Source organism: Curcuma longa, chromosome 10, assembly GCF_044706935.1.
Source record: "Curcuma longa cultivar G26 ecotype Majalengka, Jawa Barat chromosome 10, ITB_CL_G26_1.1, whole genome shotgun sequence".
In the NCBI taxonomy this organism is placed as follows: domain Eukaryota; kingdom Viridiplantae; phylum Streptophyta; class Magnoliopsida; order Zingiberales; family Zingiberaceae; genus Curcuma; species Curcuma longa.
The window spans coordinates 2,642,513-2,663,040 of record NC_133870.1 but is presented as its reverse complement, the minus strand read 5'-3'; the positions used below and the strand labels follow the sequence as shown (position 1 = coordinate 2,663,040).

Below are 20,528 nucleotides of genomic sequence, written 5' to 3'. Positions count from 1 at the left end.
GTGAATTTATGATAGATCGGTACACATTGAATAAACTTTTGCCCTCAACCATTAAGATCTTATTTCGTAATCAAGGAGAACATTTTGATAATGTGATCAAACAACAGACCAAAATATACTCGCTAAAGATGCTATTCCATTGCTTGCTTCTTTTTTTCCAAACTCCATGGCTTATATCATTATGCTCCTTGTGTTTCAAACTCCATGACTCATGACATCAGAATTATACTTGGCAATTAAATAGTAGTTATATCTTACCTGATCAATGGACATTTTTACAACTCAAGAAGCATCATTCATATTTTATCAATGAACCTACCTAAAAGATGACTTATATACCCATGTCATGTTGGGAGGCCATATTTTTATCAATCTTGATCTGATCACATTTTTATTTGATCAGTTAGAACTTCAACAAACAAAAATAAATAAGAAAAGAGCAAAAAAATGAAAGAAGGATAGTTGATAACTTCAAATCCTGTTCTAGCTTTTTTTTCACAGGATCTTTGAGAATGTCAATTTTCTCTTGAAGCATTGTGAATTTATGATAGATCAGGACATTTTGAATAGAGTTTCACCTGCTACTGTGAGGATTTTATTTCGTAACCAAGGAGAACATTTTGATAATGTGATCAAACAACAGACCAAAATAAACTGGCTAAAGCAGCTATTCAATTGCTTGCTTTGTTTCACACTCCATGGCTCATATCCTTGTGCTCCTTGTGTTTCAATCTCCATGACTCGTGACATCAGAATTATACTTGACAATTAAATAGCAGTTAAATCTTACCTGGTCAATGGACATTTTTACAACTCAGGAAGCATCATTCATATTTTACCAAATGGGACAACTTTCAAGGACCATTCCTTTCTGTTTAAGGTCATCTCACCCTAGGAGCATTCCTCCTCTCATTGTCCACTTGTTCATTTTGTCCTCTACCAATGAGTCAATGACCATACGCATAATATTGATAGTTGAATAAATATCAAATTTGACTATTAGAATCATCTTCAATATGTACTGGCATTTGAGAATTGCATAGTTATATCACATGTCTACCTCAACATGCGATGGATTCAACTTATTCAACATTGTAGCCTGCAAATCACACTATTTTTACAGAGCTGTTCAGTAGCATGGAACTGATTGTCATTACTTCTGTGATGTTCCTCTCCAGCACCAAGGATAAATGAGATGCTTTACGGCATAATACAATCAGAGCAAAATGTGTTATATTATACATATTAGGTATATGTTGATATTTTAATTTAATATTGGCTGAACAATAAGTTCTAAAATACTTTATCGCATCTGGAGGCAACTAGGAAGTACATACCATATATCATTTGAAATTTTTAAAGAAGGTGAAAATTTACGAGAATAACATTTTATTTGAACATGCTTGCGGATGCCATAGTCGCATCGCTCTTCAATCTTTTGGCTGCCAGCTAAGTGCTTTCTCTATTAATGAATGACTAACGTCCTCTCCTCCACCTACAACTATTGTTCATGCTATTGGTCAAGCTTGTTAAGATGGTAGACCATGGTCATGGATGAAATTATTATCATTCACTATGATTGGATCAGTTATATATTGAAGGATTACAGGTACAAGATTAGATGATCCTCCAACAGAATTTTCTATAGCAACATTGGCCTCTAGAAAATAAGTTCAACCAAAATGAGCAATTTTAAAATTTTCTCCAAAGAGCCTCAATTTTATTTAAATAAGAAATTGAAATTTTCATCTTTCTGCAATTGAAAAATTCACTTTGGTTCAACTTCAATTGAAAAAATCATCTTTCTGCAGTTGTTTGACTCGAGTCCATCTTCTCCTATGAGAATTGTGTGTGACCTATTTTCCACTTTTCGCCTTTCACTTTTACCACTTTTCTCAATGACTAATCATTTGCATGCATGTTACAAGGTCATTTATGTACATCTTCATTATTCTGAGAGCTCCATTCCATATAAAATTACTGTGAATTAACAGTCTTACATGATCATCAAATGTTGTATAATCTTCTAAGATACTTAGTGTATCCTAAGATATTTGAATGAAGGCAACAGGTGGTGGTTGTCATGAAATTGATGAGCTTACTACCTCACCACTCAATTTCCTAGTACTCTAACTATCAACATCGCCCCCCTTTAGTGGAAAGAGTCATCTTATTTATGCATGTGTCCAAAACAAATGAATGCCCAAATGAAAATGTTAGCATGGATCCACTACTTACATCTTTATACAGTACTATAAAACTAAAAATAGATATCGCCGTTATGATCCAGTGTTTAATACTCTTACATCTCTACTGCTTGAACCTATGTTTTATTCCTATGTTGGAGTTTTGATCTCCTGCTCAAATGGTACAGTTTGGGCATCAATATGTGCTAACACTCGTCACACTTTGGCTTGCATCAAATCATCTCGAGATGAATTTAATACCCATGCATTTAGTTTATTTGCATATAAAATAAAACTGTGATTGGATATTCAATTGAATGAAAATTTTCATATTATATTGTATTGATACCCCATATGTTTTGGTATGTTAAAGCATGTCAAGATCACATTCATGTCAAATACTTGTACTCATGTCAGATCTACAAACTCTCCAACAACCCAAATCATAATCTATCGTCAATAGCTTGATTTTAAATATTGTTCAAGTTATCAAAAACCAGTGATAAAGCATATTTATCTTATTGAATTTTATGGTAGGTGTTGTAAAGCCTGTTGAAGCATTCTCTAACAAATATTAAGTTGAGTGTGTTCTTGATAGGGGTTCCACTTAACAGTTTTGCACTTATGTTAGTGGCAACAAAATGCAAATTATTGTCTGAGGTAGAAAATAGAGGATGATTGTGAGATAATGTTGAATCTAGTCTCATTTCAAACTTAGTGCCATCAGATTAATAAATAAGAATTGTGAGAACCACTTGGCTATTTAATACTAACGAATCCAATGATTCATGAATTCACTAAAAGTTATTAACGTTGACCACCACTTCATCCAAGTATTACACATAAAGATTGATACATCGTAGATTTCTATTGAAGCACTACATTACAAATCTATTCAACCACTAAGTTACTTGGAAAGCAACTCAAAAATAATAATAATAAAAATGACAATGTGAATGCTGCTACTACTACAAATAATAATATAAGTATACAGATAAAATAAGAAACGTATAATTAAAATGCAACAATTAAGTCTGTCCTACCTTTAGGTACAAATTCTCCTTCTTAAGTTCCACAATTACATTGAGGCCAATCTTACAGGATTCCAATTCTTTCATAGTATGATCCAACTTATTCTGAAGCAACAAATTCTTGTTGCTTTCGATGTTAAAGGCTGACTTGGTTGTCTCTAGATCAGCTTCCTGCAATTTCAATGTTTCTTGGAGTTTAGAAACTTCTGCCAACTTTGACTCCTCGCTTGCAATCTGCATTAGGAATGCTAATGACTTTACATAAATTTTAAGCCAAAGCAGCAAACCTACCCAAAGAGAAAAAGGACAAAAACAAGCAGTTAATGCATATAGTTGTACGCTAAAGAAGGTTCTAACATCAAGCAAGGTTTCAAGACTCAGTTTTATTTTGATCTCAGAGCTGGCACGGAACTGTAACATATCAGCATCAGCACCCATCAACAGTAAGAAGTTGACAATGGTCTAGCTGTGGTAAAATACACTTGCTCAAATATACATTTTACAAATTCCTATAGACCTAGTAGTCTATTGACTCTTGTTTAAACCACCATCGACACTCCTAAAAAAATTTGTCAATATACAATTTGCTTAAATAAGGTTATGACATTGAACACCCATTGTTCCATGTAGCTTGAAGGAACAAATGTTGTATTATTTTTCTTATGAAAGAGGACCATTACATCATACAACATAAACACCATTTATAACTAAAACAACCACTGTGGGACTAAACCCACAACATAGAGATAAACAAGAAAAAGTTGCATAAAGAAAATAAAAATGATGCAGAAGCCTAAAGACACAGGATATAAGTAAAAAGACAAGAAAATATCAAGCTCTAGATTGATCCTCAGAGTAAATATTAACTAGATTTTGGTTGCCAAGAGAAAGATCGATGAAGTTGGTTATGATCTTCAAAGGCAACTTCCTCTCGACCACGGTTTAAAATATCGAGCCGTGCCGAGGTTTCAGTCCCGAACCGGAACGATACAGTTTCGATACCGTATCGTACCGTGCCAGTATAGTTTCGGTATTTTTAAACTAGGATTCCAACTACACTTAAACAAGAAGTTAATATCAGTCAAGAAATTGGGTAGGCAACTCCAACAGACAAAGATGTTTGAGAGACATTAAAGTTTTGAGTTTCTAGCCTTCCAACATCTAATCCACAGAAAGAGAACACTGAAAAACCAAAAAACTACTAATCTTCTGTCATCTTTTCAATGTTAAAATAAATGAAGAAAAATAGTGTAAAAATCAATGAGATTAAATTTCAATCAATCAAATCGGTGAAAGGACAAATATTGGTGGGAGATTCAATTGCCAATCATTTTACTCCAAGAGAGGAAGTAGATGTTGCAAACACTAGACTATTATTCATCTCATCTTAAATTACCAGAAACTAGGAGTTCTTGAGACAAAAAAAAAAGGAGAAAGGGAGAACAAAAGATAAAGATTGTAAAAAAACACAACTCAGTGTTTTTTGAATGCTTATTTCTCTTTTTTATTCATCGTTGCTAAAAAAAAATATAATTGCATCCTTTTAATTTGAGAAACCACCTCCCTACCCATCTTTCAAAAATCAAGGGTGATAAATGGAAGAAAGAAAAAGCATGGGCAGCATCATATTTTTACAATGATGGAGAAAGGGCAAGGAAATTAGGCTATCAATTGACAATGACAAAGACAAGAAAATCAAAATTAATGACAATTGAGAATGGAGAGAAAATTATAGTTTATGACAATGGAGATAGAGAGAAGGGAAAAATTAGGCCTTATAATAATCTTTTTAAAAGAGAAGGATGAAGAAAATTAGAGTTTATAGCAACAAAGAGAGAAAGACAATGTAGTAAAGGTAGGAAGAAAATATTGATGCAGGGAGCACCAGTCTACCTCCAGGATTTCGATATTTGACAATATACCTAAGTTTGTTCAGTTTGAACAAGGATTAATCCAAACAGGATCTGATATTTGGATGTGAATGAAGTCTAATCAGGTCAATTTGACCAAAAGATTAACGAGAAATCCTAGTCAGTTGGACCGAGCAAAGAAGTCCTAATTTGTTGAATCAGGCAAGGTGAAGTCCTAGCTGGAGGCTAGGCAGAGGAAGTCCTAGTTGGAGAATGGGCAAGGAAGACCAGGTGAGTGAAGCTGAGCACGAAGTCCTGGTGAGTGAAGTTGGGCAAAGGAAAGTCCAAACAGGTCAAGGGTGACCAGATGTTTAGCAGGTGGTAAGTATACTGAGTGACTAGTCATAACTGGAGGTTATACAAGGGTAAGTCCGAACACATCAAGGGTGACCGGATGTTTTGGCAAATAGAAAGTCTGCCTATGGAAGTGACTAGTCCTAACTGTAATTTAAGCACGGATAAGCCTAGTAGGTTAGATCTACAGGGTAAGACTTAAGTAAACCTACTAGGTCAGACAAACTACAAATAGACTTAGGTAGCTTGCATGTTTGTATGTTAATCTTGCAAGAACCAGAAGCTGGAAACAAGATTGAGGAAGCATAAGAGAAGCAAACAGAAGCAACCAAATCAAATCCGAAAGTCAACTCAAGTCCAACCTGGTTGACTGGTTCCTGGCGCTCGGAACAGTCCAAATGGCCCAGTGAGGTATACGCGCCTGGACTAGGACAGAACCAAGCACCTGGATTTGATACAGGCGTCCAGCACGGTCCATGTGCCCTGAATGGGTGGAATTGACCCAAATAAAGACCGACAGAACCGGATCGGATCAGATCGGCTCGGGTCATCCGAAAATGTCATTATAAGGCCCCTACGTCCAACACAAGAGAACAACTCTAATCTCCATTACACTTCGTCCTGCAGTGTTATCGAACGCAATCAATGCCCTACTCGTACAACCAGGGAAGTTCTAAGAGGAGTGTGTTGCGCTCTGGACTTCTAGATTAGCTACACAGGAGTTTATTTTCTTTTAAGTCTTATTGTCTTATACTTTCATCTTTATATTCTTAGATTGTAAAACGAGTTTTTCCACCTCCGAAAAAGTTCCCGAAAGGAGACCATTAGTGGACGGGCATCTCCCGTACATAGGCCTTGGATGTACTAACCATAGGGGGTTAGGAACCAAGTAAATTCATGGGTCTTGTGTCTTATTCTTTAATACCGTTGCAAATTCTCTGTGCTAGTAAAAACGAACAAACAAACATTATTCACCCCTCTCTAACGCGCATCGGTTTTACAAAAAAGCATATTACAAATCCTACATAAAGTAGAATAAAAGATAGAAAAAATATTATGCATAACTAAGTTTACAAGTGTTGCTAATAAATCACTTTTTAGCTTAATGATTTGTCCTCTTTATTTTAATTTAATATTAACATTTAATCAAATCTAGCGGCAAACTACAATTTTTTTTTCCAAATCTAGTCAAACATTCACAAATCATGTTAAAATCTAGCAGTTGTTAAAATTGACATGCCACTCATGTGATATTAGGCCAACCCAAATAAGACGAGTGTTTAGGTCTTTTTTTGTCAAGATCGAAGCTTTCTAAATATTATTGTAAACAACACTAACACTACCTAAATTTTTTGGATGGCGACTGGGAAACCAATTATACACTTCGCCAACCTAGCCTAATGTCACATAGGTTTTTCATGAAAATGGAATTTTAATGGATGCAAAATTTGAACATGATATCTGAATTTTGTGCTATATTTAACAAAATATAAATAGTTATGGTAGACTTAAGAAAGCATTATAAGGTTATGCTAGATTTATATGCTAACATTTAAAACTAAGAAATATGAGATTGTCTTTATGCTTCTAGTCATGATTTTTCCAACTTAATACAATGGAAAAGTCATATATAAAGTCAATAATTAAGTTAATAATCTTTTTTCAAAATTAAACTCCTACCAAATCAATTTACCTCTAGATTAACATCAACCAAAACAACTTAACACCTCAAAATAAAAACAATACCCAAATATTAGCACTTGGTTAAATGTTAATGCACATTAAAGGTGTCTTATCAAAATTAACGTTTAAAAATCTTATTTCCCTATTTGCATCATTAAACGCCACCGAGGAGAAATTGATTCTAGGCAAGTTATAAGCATTGTCAATTAGCTACCTTCCCGATAACATTGAAATAAAAGTAGCACAATCTATGTCTTAACTTTCAATGTTTGGATGTCTATTGCTATCTAAAGTGGTCAAGTCAATAGGAGGATTTTTTAAGGTTGCATTATCAAGGGGCTCAACAAAGAGGTTAATATAGGATTATTCTAAAATATCATCCGCGACCTATGCTAAGGTTAAGTTCTTTAGGATTTTTTTCAATACCCAATTTTTTATTTCAAATAAAAGTTCATCGATTGTAAGCAAAGCAACAACTTTCGATATTGTCTATACAATTACTAAAGGATGATGATTCTATATTGAAATTTTATTAATATATTTTTCAATAAATTTTCATTTATCTCATGCTAGTGTGTGATTAGTTATGCTCTTATCATGTAATAATGATATTAAACACTTTGCTAAAATTCCCAATCAATTCCAATAAATTTATTGATGGCAAATATTGTCCAATCAATAGTGTCCATGCTATATTAGCCAAAATAGTCTTCAATATCAACTATCAAATTTGAAAATTTGTTAAGTATAATTGTTGAACAAAATTAAGGGTATCAATCTCAATAAGACTAGGTCCATATCAAATATTATTTTAGAGAAAGTGATTCATTTCTTAAAGTGATGTGATCATTGGTTGATGTTTTATCATCTATAGAGTTGCGTATAAAGCAAGGATTAAAATTTGGTTCACGTTGATAGGAATAGGCAAACTTTCTTATTCAAATGACCAACTAACATGTAGAAAAGGCTCAAAATGATGGAACCTCACCCAACGACACCATGTGAATATGGTGGCAACTTAGCAAAACGTGTGAAGTCGTGGGAAAGCTTCTGCATAAAAAAAAAGTGACTTCCATAGGACTTCTAGCAACAACAACTTCAGTCTAGGTCGATAGCGATTTCATTTGAGGAGAACTAGGAAATTGTGAGATTCTAGTGCCCCCCTAATGCAGAGTTATGGTGGAGGATTCAAGGCTGACTCCATATGCGCTCGAAGATGTCTTTATATCGCCGAACACTTAGAGTTTTTGGCTAGCACTAACATGGGAACAAGACGTTGACAAAGGCCCATCACTTGGCCTTGTCATCAGTGATACAATATTGTATGGAGGGTACGTAATCATAGTTTTCTTGATGCGGGGCAATTAGATGTTGAGAGGATATACAGGAGTGTGCAACTTTATATATACAAGTCTTTATGCGTCTACTCAAATCTGAAACTTAATCAAACATGAGTAAACCCTATAGCCTCATTTTGTACATTTTGATACATGGTATACAACTTTTACTTATCCAAAACAAAATGTGAGATTCTAAGACTTTGTTCAATTGTTGCAAGTTTATTAAACACATGCGGCCACCTTATAAGATCCTAGGAAGCACATGACCAATTAATGAGCTCCAAAAACCACTCTACGAGCTCCTAAAATGCACATGAGCACTCTACGACCACTTTCAAGACCCTCCTCAATTTCATCATAACCCAAGACAAACTCCTTCAAGTGTTTAGAATAGGTGTTCTAGTTACAAAAAATTAAATTTACCAAGTAAATAAACAAACAATTTTTTTTAATAAAATGAAAATGTGTTTGTGTCAAAATGATGCAAGTTGATATGATCTAAAATTGTCAAGTGGTTGGAGCATAGTAGTGATGGCGAAACCTCCTCATCTAGTTTTAGGATTCCTTAAACCAAATCCATGTCTTGAAGTAGATTCCCTCTACAACTCAAAAGTTTTCTCTCTTACCCCCTTATAGTAACTCCTCCCTTCGTATTTTTTTTATCAAGTTTTTTTCTCTTGTCTTTATGTAATAACTCTGATCGAAATTGTTAAGTCAAAACCAAGTTCGAGATCCAATTGGGTTTGTTCATCTTTGTCGTGTGGATAAGAAAGCACTGCATGAATCACGCGGGGCCAACGGAGAGAGAGTTAAGTGATTGCCTTCTCTAGCAAAGATGTATTCCCCATCTAGGTGATTGATGGGGTGGCATAGCTTTGAGCGACAATGTAGCTAATAGGAGGTTGGATTGTAGCACAAATATGGTTGTAAGTGTCTTCCTAAGGGATGTGGTCATGGCGTGGAGGAACTAGTGCAGTGAAAAAAAATAGTGATAAACAACGGCATTAATAGTGGAAAGAGCTAAAGACAAAGAAAATTAGGTTAGTAAGCTTTACACTTATAACGTACTAAATTCACCCAAATAGATAAGCATTTGTAATGGTTGACCTGACTTTATTAACAACAATTTTTTTCAAAAAATCTGGCATCCCACAAAGATTGAGGAAAAATGAAAACTAGAGATTCAAAGTTAGTTAGAAATTAGTTATATTATATTTGAAAATTAATTTGAGTTCAATAAAATTTAATTAAATTGAGAGAAGTCGAGTTAAAATTTGGTCAAATTAAGAAGACCTTCCTAGAGAATCTACACAAGGGAAAAAGTTTTGCACCCTCTTAAATTGAAGCCCCACCACATCTCGAGATTCACCACAATAGATCACTCATTCAACTTTGCCATCAATTGTTAGACTTGATACCTTATACATCTTCCTCTTACTCCCTATCGGTCGAATGAGGTTATTGTCAATTGAGAAATGCTATTATGGGTCAAGAGAAAAAGTAATAAATTCTTGATACAATAATCCTAAAAGTGCTCTTCAACTAAAAACCAATAGAATATAGTTAGGGACCTGAATAATAAACCATAATAAAACTTCTCTTAATATATATATATATATATATATATATATTAACAATATAGTTTTATTGAGTAATCAATAAAAAATATATAATTTTATCATTGGTTAGAATCTATTTCTATTATTTGCTAACACTATATTAATCCATAAAACAATATTTGTATATTGAATTATTAATAATAGGATACATAATAATATGTCATAGACATTCTCATCATCTTAGAACATCCGATCGCATATAAGAAATATATTATTATATCTTTTTTCTTTCATTTTTTTCCACTATTTTGATTTCACTAATTATACCAATCTCATGCAACAAATACTTAGATTATTGGACTATCAGATCTCGATTCTGATACTGGTTCTAACAAGTATGCTACTAACAATTGCCTTTATCCAAAAAGTGTTAACAAAAAAATAAGTTAACATGACATGATAATTATTAAAAAAAAAAGGTAAAAGTATTATTTGAGAAAGCGTTGAAGGGAATGGTGGAATATAGAAAATCCAAGAATCTTGACTTAATCAGTTTAGTGAAGAACACCAATGACTAATCCAATTGGTAAAGGAAAGATAGGAAAATAACTCGTCCCTAGCATTTAGATTGTGGAGATGCAGCAAAATCAACCCATCAGTGAACCACAAATGTTACCATAAATATGGTACATCAGGTTACAAGTTGCACAAAATTAGAGTAGTTGGACCAATTTTGAAGAAAAAGTAATAGTCAAATGAGGTAATATTGTAGTGACTAACAAATTACGCAATTGCATTTTTATTACCCCAAGCAATCCCATAATTACTCCCTCAAAAGCCTTTATATTTTGCCACCAACTGTTACTGAGAGAAAAAAGGATCTAAATATTAGTTTATTTAACTTGCTAACTTCACAGGTTCACTCGCGAACTTGGAAGCATTGCTTCACTCATTGGAAGAGACGAATAAAGAAGCAGATGAAGTCAATGCAAAGATCCATGAAGACCACAGAATATTATGATAAAAAAAAAGCCAAATGATGAATTCAATGCTTAATTACATGAAGGCCACAAGACGATGACTTTTCCTTATTGCAAAGAACAACACTAGGGCGATAACAATTCGGTAGAATTAAGTTCTTTGTCAAGAGAAAATGCAAATAAGAAGACAAATTATAATGAATTATCCCACAAATAAATAAAATTATGGTCTCATGAGAGTACTGGCCGAGGCGCATGGTCCTTAATCATGCTACAACAGATAGATTCATGGAGTTTGTCAATTAGGAAGGTATGGAAATTTCATCAAGAGCATGAAAATCAATAAGAGCTCGAGCATTAAGTAGTATTACATAAAACACATTCCTTCTGATCAAGTTTTTGTTACAAGAACATGAATGTCAATCTCAAACAGAATGTCTCTAGAAATGTCATTCAGTATGGAAAATTCACCTTGCAGATTTCTCCTTCCTCTCATAGTGTATCTATTTAGTCAAAACCATGAATTACTAAGAGTAATATATTTGTAGCAAGCTGATAATGTACAAAAGCATGCTATACCTGGGGAGGAATGGCAAGGGTATCAATGGTGAAAAATGTAACATTTCCAAAAAATGATTGTATTAATATAAATTGCTAGCAAAATTTTCCTTGAAAAATCTTCTCTCAGTTCCCCTATATGATACATTGACAAATAAAAACATATATTTAGAACTACTATTCGGTCTTGACATATACAAGAATTCAAGTTCATAGGTTAATCAAGATCTATAGATGATAGAGCAACATTAAAATAAGAATTAGTTCTGCGGTAGCTGGCTAAAAATACATCTATAGTGTTTCATGAACAAATGGTGTCAAACAAAATCAATCACTTTCAAATCTAGTTTGTGTAAACAACAGAATATTGAATGTCATGGAATTTTGCTCAGAGAAATGAACTACAAAATATAAGTTCAGAAATAGAAAATTGTTGAATTACCCGCAACTTCTTTTCTAAAACCAAACGCCACATGAGATCTTCCAATTTATTTTCAAGCTTACTCTTTGCTTCTCGTAATGCACCAGCTTCATTAGCAGCCTTAAAATTGGAGATGAAAAGAAAATAAGCAAAACAGTCAAGATGAACATGGAACAAACTGCTGGATATCACAACAGCATGTATAAGATAAGGTAAAAGGTTCCCATTTAAAGTAAAAACATAAAAGTAGGCAACATCATGTGGCAACATATAAAAGAAATAAATATGCAAACAAATGTAGTAAAATGTACGAGTAGGCAACATAATTTAGCTCATCATACAGAACATGTTTCAAAACCACACAGTTTAAAACATTAAATTTAACTTTCCCTAAATCTGAATCTGCAAAGTTAACATAATAAATGATAGAGGGAGTCCATTTATCTAGATTTATTTCTCCAGGTTTGTAAAGAAAAATTCAGAATCATAATTCAATCTAAGAAATGGAGTGTTAAGAAAGAAAACGGTTGATACTAGTTAAAACTAAATCATGTCATCAATGTACAATGAAATTGTGGTTTGAACAAAAGCAAGACAAGAATACTTCCAGTAAGGACTTTGTTCCCATAACACTGTGAAAAGTAACTTGTAGCTAAATGTAAATTTAAATTGATAGTTTTGAAAGAAAAGTGAGATGGTAATATTTTTTCCATGATTTTGACCTAGCTCAATGTAAATTTAAGATGCAAGGTGTAGGGAAAGATTAAAAAAAAGTAACACTAATATAGAACAATCTTAAATTAATGAAAGCTAGAGTAAATGTAGAAAATTTTCAAAGATCTATTGATAAAAAATCTAAAGAATTAATAAAAGGAGAAAAAATTGATAATGGACAATCAATGAGTGTTAACCCCTTAAGAATATCATCAGACATTACCCGATGAAGGACTCATAATTACCCCACACCATGTATAGATAAGACTTCAAACACAAGCATAAAACAACATACATGAGTTTCACGACAAGATTCAGGGATCCTACTTCAGACAATCCATAAGCATCAAACGCCATCCTTAGTTGGTCATTTAGATGCTAGATTATTTTAACAAGTGTCACTGCAAACATAGGATAAATTTATAAAGTACGAACTAGAAGCTTTTGATTTTATACATTTAAAAAAAATTAAAGTTTTTATTTGAAGTAACCAAAGGAAAGTAGGGAATGTAAATTTTATTACGGCAAGTTATTTAGAAATTAATCATCTTTTTACAAATTAATTAACGAGCAGAACTTTTAGGAGAACAAATCCTTTGCTATCTATAAGAAACAAAACCCCTAAACCATCATATGAGGTGTGAATCAATTTAATAATATTCCTCTGGGTTTTCATTGTAAATGATTGTTTATTTCTCCATGTGAGATTGTGTATTTCTCCGCTACATAAATAGGTATCAAACCCAAATTCCTAATTTGATGATCAATACATCACCTCATGGTATGAAATCTCATACCGTATCGGGCGAAACAATGAAAACATATTCTTTCAGTAAATTATCTAAACTTAATATCACTCAGCATAAGACATGTCTCCTTCCTCTGCTTCATCTCCTTTCTCTCTAACCTCTAATCCGTCACCAACTCCATGCATCATAACATCGGCATGATACAAAAACATTATCGTTCTAGTCAAAGACCAAAACTTCGACAAGGCTCGAGATTTTGAATCTTGAATCACCTTCCCTTGCAACAATTCATCCTAAACCCTTCTTGCACATCCCTCTCTCACACACACAAACCACAAACCGTATTCAACAACCACTAAGGTATGTTCAATATTTCTATACCTCTACCATACCATACACCTACTATCCATCCAATAACCCATGCTCCTATTGGTAGTATTGTGGTATCAAGCAAAACCCCTGCATACTATCGTAAAGGAAAATCTACTTGCAACTCACCCACACAAGCCTTCCACACAAGAGAAAGGGTTTGGCCTTCTCAATTAGCAAATAAGATCCACTGAAGTAAGTCTTTGCCTCTATCATTCTACTCTTCTTGCTTACTTCTCATGCACAATTCCTATATTGTTATCATGATACAAGCTTTGTTGGCTCAACTATAAATTAGCCAAATGGCTTGCAACCCAATAAACATGTCCTCGACCAACTAGATCTAACAACCACCTCCTATAGCACCATCACTAGAGGGTGAGGTGGTCTTCTCAGCATTCTCTTCCCTACTTATAGAAAGACTAAGCCACCATCTCCCACAAGTGTGTTTTCTCCTTCCCATGCAAATTGATTTGTTTCTTATCTTTCTCTCTAACCATCAATCTTGTTGGTGACTTTAGTGTCAAGAACTTGTCAACCACTTCCCCCTTGCTCTAATTCCTATTCACGGTGGAGGCAACCCTTTCATCTACTCCATTGTTCATCGCCAAATTGGCACCTTAACATCGTCCACTAACATTGTCTTCTCATAGATGTTAAAACCTAGCACCTGTCGCCTTGATCACAAGGGAAGAATCTCAATCCTATCAATTTTAAGAGAGAGTAAGCCTCCTTGTAGACGATCCAACCTCATTAAAAAATCAAAAAGAAGAGAAGTCAATCCATGATGAAGAAAGAGAGAATTAATAAGGCGTGGGACCCATCAATTGATGTGTCTAGAATAAATTCATTCCACTTGTAAAATGAAACTAAAAATAGAGTCTAGATCTAATATAATGTTTATACAAATCCAATATAAAACCAAGTTGCAAAATTACATGAGTAAAGAATTTTCATCAATTAATTAAGATTCAAACCTTGTCACAATTTCAATAATGAACTTTTTCTTAATTTGTAAATTTAAAATTTTGTTATATTTAATTAGTTTTCTCAAAAACAATCCTACATAATATCATTATTTTTCAAAAATAACCACATTCATCACATTTTAGGTAAACATAACAATAACAAAACATATCACCACAAGGATAGTCTCTATGTTTAAGCTTACTTGTTATTATATATAATTAAAAAAACAAAATATATATCCATTGGCCTTAATTTATGTTCTATTTTATTTTATAAGTGTTATTACTTATGTGAGAGAAATAGATGTTAATTGCAAAGATCCTATAATCCAAATACAAGATAAACCGAGATTTAGAAGTAACCTAAACCACCTATATTGTTGACAAAAAATTGAAAAAATGAAGAAAAAAAACATAAGAGATATACTCTAATCAAATACTTAGCTCTACTCACATTGGATGAAATATGAAAGAGAACCAACACTTTTCACACATACATATAATGTGTGTGTGTGTGTGTGTGTGTGTGTACACACACATATGTAAATACTAAAACATGCAAAATTCTTATAGACACTGGGAAATGCATAAACATTATTTCCATTAAGACCGATGCTAGGATCCAACTCATACCAAAAGCTTAGTCGAGTATGCATAAACTGGCGTGGTAGACCAACCATTCCTTTTAGCAAAAATATATTTAATTCCTTATCCAAATAGACTCCTTGTTGATAAGAGATGGTGTGATGTTTTTCCCATGGTGGGCTATGGTTGCATGATCTTTCTCGTATATATGACATAAACAAGTCACAAATAGTAAAGAAGCTCATCAAACTGTCATTGAAAAGGAAACCGAAGCTCTTCAAACTGTCACCTATCCCCTGCGAATGACTCCAAGGATACACTTTCAGAAGCATCACTTAATGACTTGCTTCATCTTAAACTTCAAGTAAAAAAAATATAGGGATGTAGAGAAAGTCAAGCTTATCACTAGAAGAATCCCCACTTCACTAGCTGATTCCTCTATTGAGACAAAAAAAATATAAACTAAAAAACCCATAATAAAATACCCCATCCCTCCTTTCACTAAAATTGTTACTCATTTAGTAAACTATCTCCTGAGACCATATGATCCTTTAATCAGGATTCCTAAAGAGACCCTTCAATGATCCTAGACTTCTAAAAAGTCAACTAACTAGTCGCCATCATTAAGAAACATTCCACATTCTATTAACCTTGACGCTCACTTACAATTGCCACACTATTATGAGCACAAAAAGGAAAAATAATAAGTTAAATCAATATAAGGGCAAATTAAAAATGCACATCTCTCTTTAGTGAATTGATAAAATTATTTAAAACAATCCTAAAAATATAGTGTCCACAAGTATGTGCCCACCAGTACCACTAGTCACCTTTAAGCTAAAAAATTATGAGCATATTGATTTGGTTTCATTGTCATTTTTTAAGCACAAACTGAGAGCTCTGTTGGGTGCATAAAAAACTCATATTGACACTAAAAAAAGAATCGCAATAATGATTATTGTACAAATGTGTTGATACACCACGTAAGCTAAAATACAATTGCAAATTGGGAGATATTTGTTGTATGTTGACTGTCACAAGTATTTTTTTTTCAATTTTATAGAGATGCAAACATCATTCTTGCACTGTGATAAATCACAACATTTTCTTCTTCATCGAATTGTGTATGTATGCTGTGGTGGTGGTGGGAAGGGGAAGGGGGGAGGTGGAAGGATACGGTTAAGTACCAATTCCTTAAGGAACCTAAATCAGAAAGAAAGTGCAGGAATTTCTCGCTCAAGACAATTAAGAAAAGATAATGAAGAACTCATACTAAATAAATTTGGTTATTCTATTATTCCTTATGCTTGCAGACAAAAACTAAGAATGATATAATTCGCTTGGAGTCTAGTTCTCCATAGTAGGAGAGATGTGCTTTAGATTTAGGTTTGGCTTTCACTTTTATAAACTGACAATCACTATAGCATTTCATTTCTACCTACCCTGTATTTCTTGAAAATTATTTGAATGTCATCTTGGTTTGTCCATCAATATTGAGTATATAATATAAGTACCTATAGAAGCAACACAGAATACATTTTATAACTAATAAGTCAAAAGTGAAGTGGAAGCGAAATTAAGAGTACTTACCAATTTCAATTTCCGAAGCTCCCTTTTGGCAAGTTTACATCTCCAAGCACCTTGAATACAAACAACGGCACATCTATATTTCTGAAAATTAATGTGTTTCTTCAGCATTCTCCACCATGCCTATGTAGGATGTTGAATGATATCAGCTCTCTCACAGATGCAAGATAAACAAGCACCAGAAAACCAGGAGAAAAAGAAGAATGGTGCCACCACATGTAAGATAGGTTTTGACCACCAGATATGAAGCAAATAAATTAGTTTAAAGAACCAGTAAAAAAGTTTCACTTAATAATCACTTTGAACAATACAAAAACAAATACAATTTTCAAAACTGGAAAATTATTTCAGGAAGAATGAAATGAACCTTGAGGGGATTTTACTCATTTAATTTAAAGAAAGGAAGAGTTGAAATGTTTGTCTTTCCTTGTTCAACATCGTTGAGGTCTCTATAAAACCAAAAAGTCATCTAATAGACTCCAATGCAACATGATATCTTAAGGTGAATAATGCAAGTGTCTTACCTGTGACTAATACGATAAAAATGAAGCAATGAGATAATTTGGAGCTACAAAGCCTTGTGGCTTGCCACATTACTTTAAAAAACACAGATCAAGAATGGAGACTTTTGCACTAACCACCATGTCATACACAATGCATTTCTAAATGTGAGAGATAATAGTTTTAGCCCCTGAAGGGGGATTCTTTTTTTTCTATTAGTATCATGTTAGAGTCTTATAGGTCTGGTGAACATACTTATGATACTGCTAGACTCTTGGTTAAACTTGGTTAGTGTCAGCTTCTGAATGTATGGGTCAGACTTTTTCCCTTTCTAAACCCTCTTTATGAGGGGCAGGTAGAGAATTTGTGTGACAAACATTCCACCATCACCACCAATTTCTCCTTCTAATCCTCAATATTTGAGAATGTTATTCTATGCCCTTAACATCTTTAAAACTTTGAAACTACTCACTCTATCAGCCTCATGGTAGCACTTTGATGTCATTCTTGACTTTCATCAGAATGAATTTCAATAGTTTGTATGGCGTTAAAAATTAATATTTTCCAAATATATAAGATTTGCAAAATAATGTGAGTGACCTTACTCGAATTTACCATTGAAATAAGATCATAGGCCCAAAACTTCTGAAGAATGCAAGCACACAATGTAAACTCTTTTCAAAAGGACAGAGAACCTTTGACAAAGAAACTTGGAAGATTGCTAAATATAAGAGGAATGATAAATACAACAATTACAATAAAATATCACAAGATTTGATCAAATTACATGAATATGACATATCTGGATCCCTCAGTACTGCAAGAAATTAACTTACTTTCTTCAAATAAAATATCAAAAGCAACATATCATACGACCTCAAGTGAAGTTAGCTTGTGGATTTGATTAAATTTGGGATGACATATGAAATTACGACAAATATTGAACCTTTAGTTGGATATGGGCATGGTTTAACCCATTAGACAATAATTTGCATACACTTGGCCTTGAAAACTAAAATTATTATTACAGCTTCTTCTGTATGGGCATTGCTTAATGATAACTTGTGGATAATTGTTAGAACTTGAACATTTAGAAATTATCATTCTTGTATAGGCTTAGGCAAATGATTGAGCAGATAAACATTGAGAGAACTTGCAAACAACCTTAATCTAATGGTTTATAGAGCCTAAAATTTTAGATAATTGTTGAAATATGTGAACTTGACCAACCATTCAAACATTCAACCAAGGTGGTCTCTCCAGCAGTAAACTTAATTTTTCACACTGGCATTCACAAGTATCTAACCAGTGTGTACTTAACCCAATGATCATCCTGGATGATTATGTATGAAGAATTAGAATTATCTAATTGTGGGGGCTTAGCCCCACAATCCTCTTGGGTAACTGTTTAGTATTTAAAGTGATTTACAAACCTATGTGAGTTTCGCCCCAGGATCATGATGGCTAATTCCTTAAAACACAGAAACTTACAACTATCCAACCTTTGTGGGCTTGGCCCAACATTCATAGTAGATAATTGTCAGCAAGAGTCCTCACTAAGACAATTGAGCCAACCTAGCCATATAACCATGCAAATATGCAATACACACACTTAATTTGCAAATCAAAAAAGCTCCTTGTTAAAATTAAGATAGCACCACAGGTTCTCCTTCACAATCAATAGCAGAAAAAAAAACTGATAAATATGGAATGTATCCACTAAGCATCATATGTATACAGTTTATTGAACCATTTAAAAGTTCACACAAATGATTGATTGAACATATAATCAAAAATCAATCAACGGATGATCCATTTCAAAAGGGGCAACAGGGGCTAACTAAACCTATATCGTATTAGTAAATTATTAACATAAGCAATTCATGATCAAAGCTTAAGCAAAATAGACAAGAGTGAACTTAATTGACTCCCGATTATATAGTTGATGAAAAATTATTTTGTCATATTTATTTTGCTTGTTGATGAGGATAAACTCGCTTTGAAATTAGCACAAGCTTGTTCCTTGTTAGATAGATCCCCATAATCAAATAGACAGCACAGATGAAAATAACTATTGTAAGAAGAACCTTACAGGAAAAGAAGGTAAAATCACAATTAATTAGTAAATATAAAAGGCAGCCTGGTGCATAAATTTATTGTACGCAGCCTTATCGTGCATTGCAAGAGTTTGTTTTCACGACTCGAATCCGTGACCACCAGGCCACACGGCAGACACTTTACCGTTGCGCCAAGGCTGCTCTTCAATTAATTAGTAAATATAGATAAAGCTAAAAAACTAACTACAGCTATGCCAGAGCAATTATTATGAAAGAAATCAGAAACATGAGAAAAAAAACCTGGATGTGAATGGCAGCTTTGTGCTCCTTGATGTACATATATTTCTGCTGACCCAGGAAACCACGAATACTAGATTGGAGTGCTACAACAGCTGAATGAACATACATGAAGGCACGGCGTAATAGCCATCTCCGAACATTTTTCTGAATAAAAACAGCTGCTTCCAATTCTCTTCTACATGCAAAAATTTTTCTGGCCAAACATCCTAAGAAAAACAAAGAAATGTCATAATGTCATTTATGTTTCCAGGATATTATTATATAACTTGAGATAGTTCAATATCTCAGTAGAATTATGTTATGCACATAAGGGAATTGATCAGTATATATAAAGAATTACAGTCCAAGAGAATAAAGTAGAAAAAATATATAACCAAAAAGTGGAACGGATGTTATCACATTAATTCACAATAAAGCCTATTTAAATTACCCCACATTATAATTTTGAACTATAGCTAGGAATTGATTATCAAACTTCAATTAATACCTAAGTTAAAAAAAAAAAAAACAGATCGCGAGTTCGCGACGCACCGCGGGCGGCTGCGCGGAATGTCGCGGGGCTCCGGCGGCATCGCCGGCCCCGGGCGGCGCCTCCGTCGGAGTCGCCGGCCCCGGGCGGAGCCTCCGGCGGCGTCGCCGGCCCCGGGCGGAGCCTCCGGCGGCGTCGCCGACCCCAGCTTTTCCCCGATCTCGGCACGCGCGGGCGAGATCGCGAGATCGCGACCCCTCCGCCGCG

The 20,528-nt window shown here is 33.9% G+C and overlaps 1 protein-coding gene across 2 annotated transcripts in view; it reads right to left on the bottom strand.

The window, feature by feature from the left end:
• LOC141835861 (protein OPAQUE1) overlaps positions 1–20,528 on the bottom strand; it is an 87,175-nt gene that overhangs the window by 31,679 nt on the left and 34,968 nt on the right. For both annotated transcript variants that reach the window (XM_074723249.1, XM_074723248.1), the window contains 4 exons: positions 19,793–19,998; positions 16,938–17,057; positions 11,984–12,082; positions 3,230–3,451 (listed from right to left, as the gene is read on the bottom strand). In XM_074723249.1, the coding sequence (XP_074579350.1) occupies positions 3,230–3,451; positions 11,984–12,082; positions 16,938–17,057; positions 19,793–19,998 (647 nt within the window). The remainder of the gene's footprint in view (positions 1–3,229; positions 3,452–11,983; positions 12,083–16,937; positions 17,058–19,792; positions 19,999–20,528) is intronic.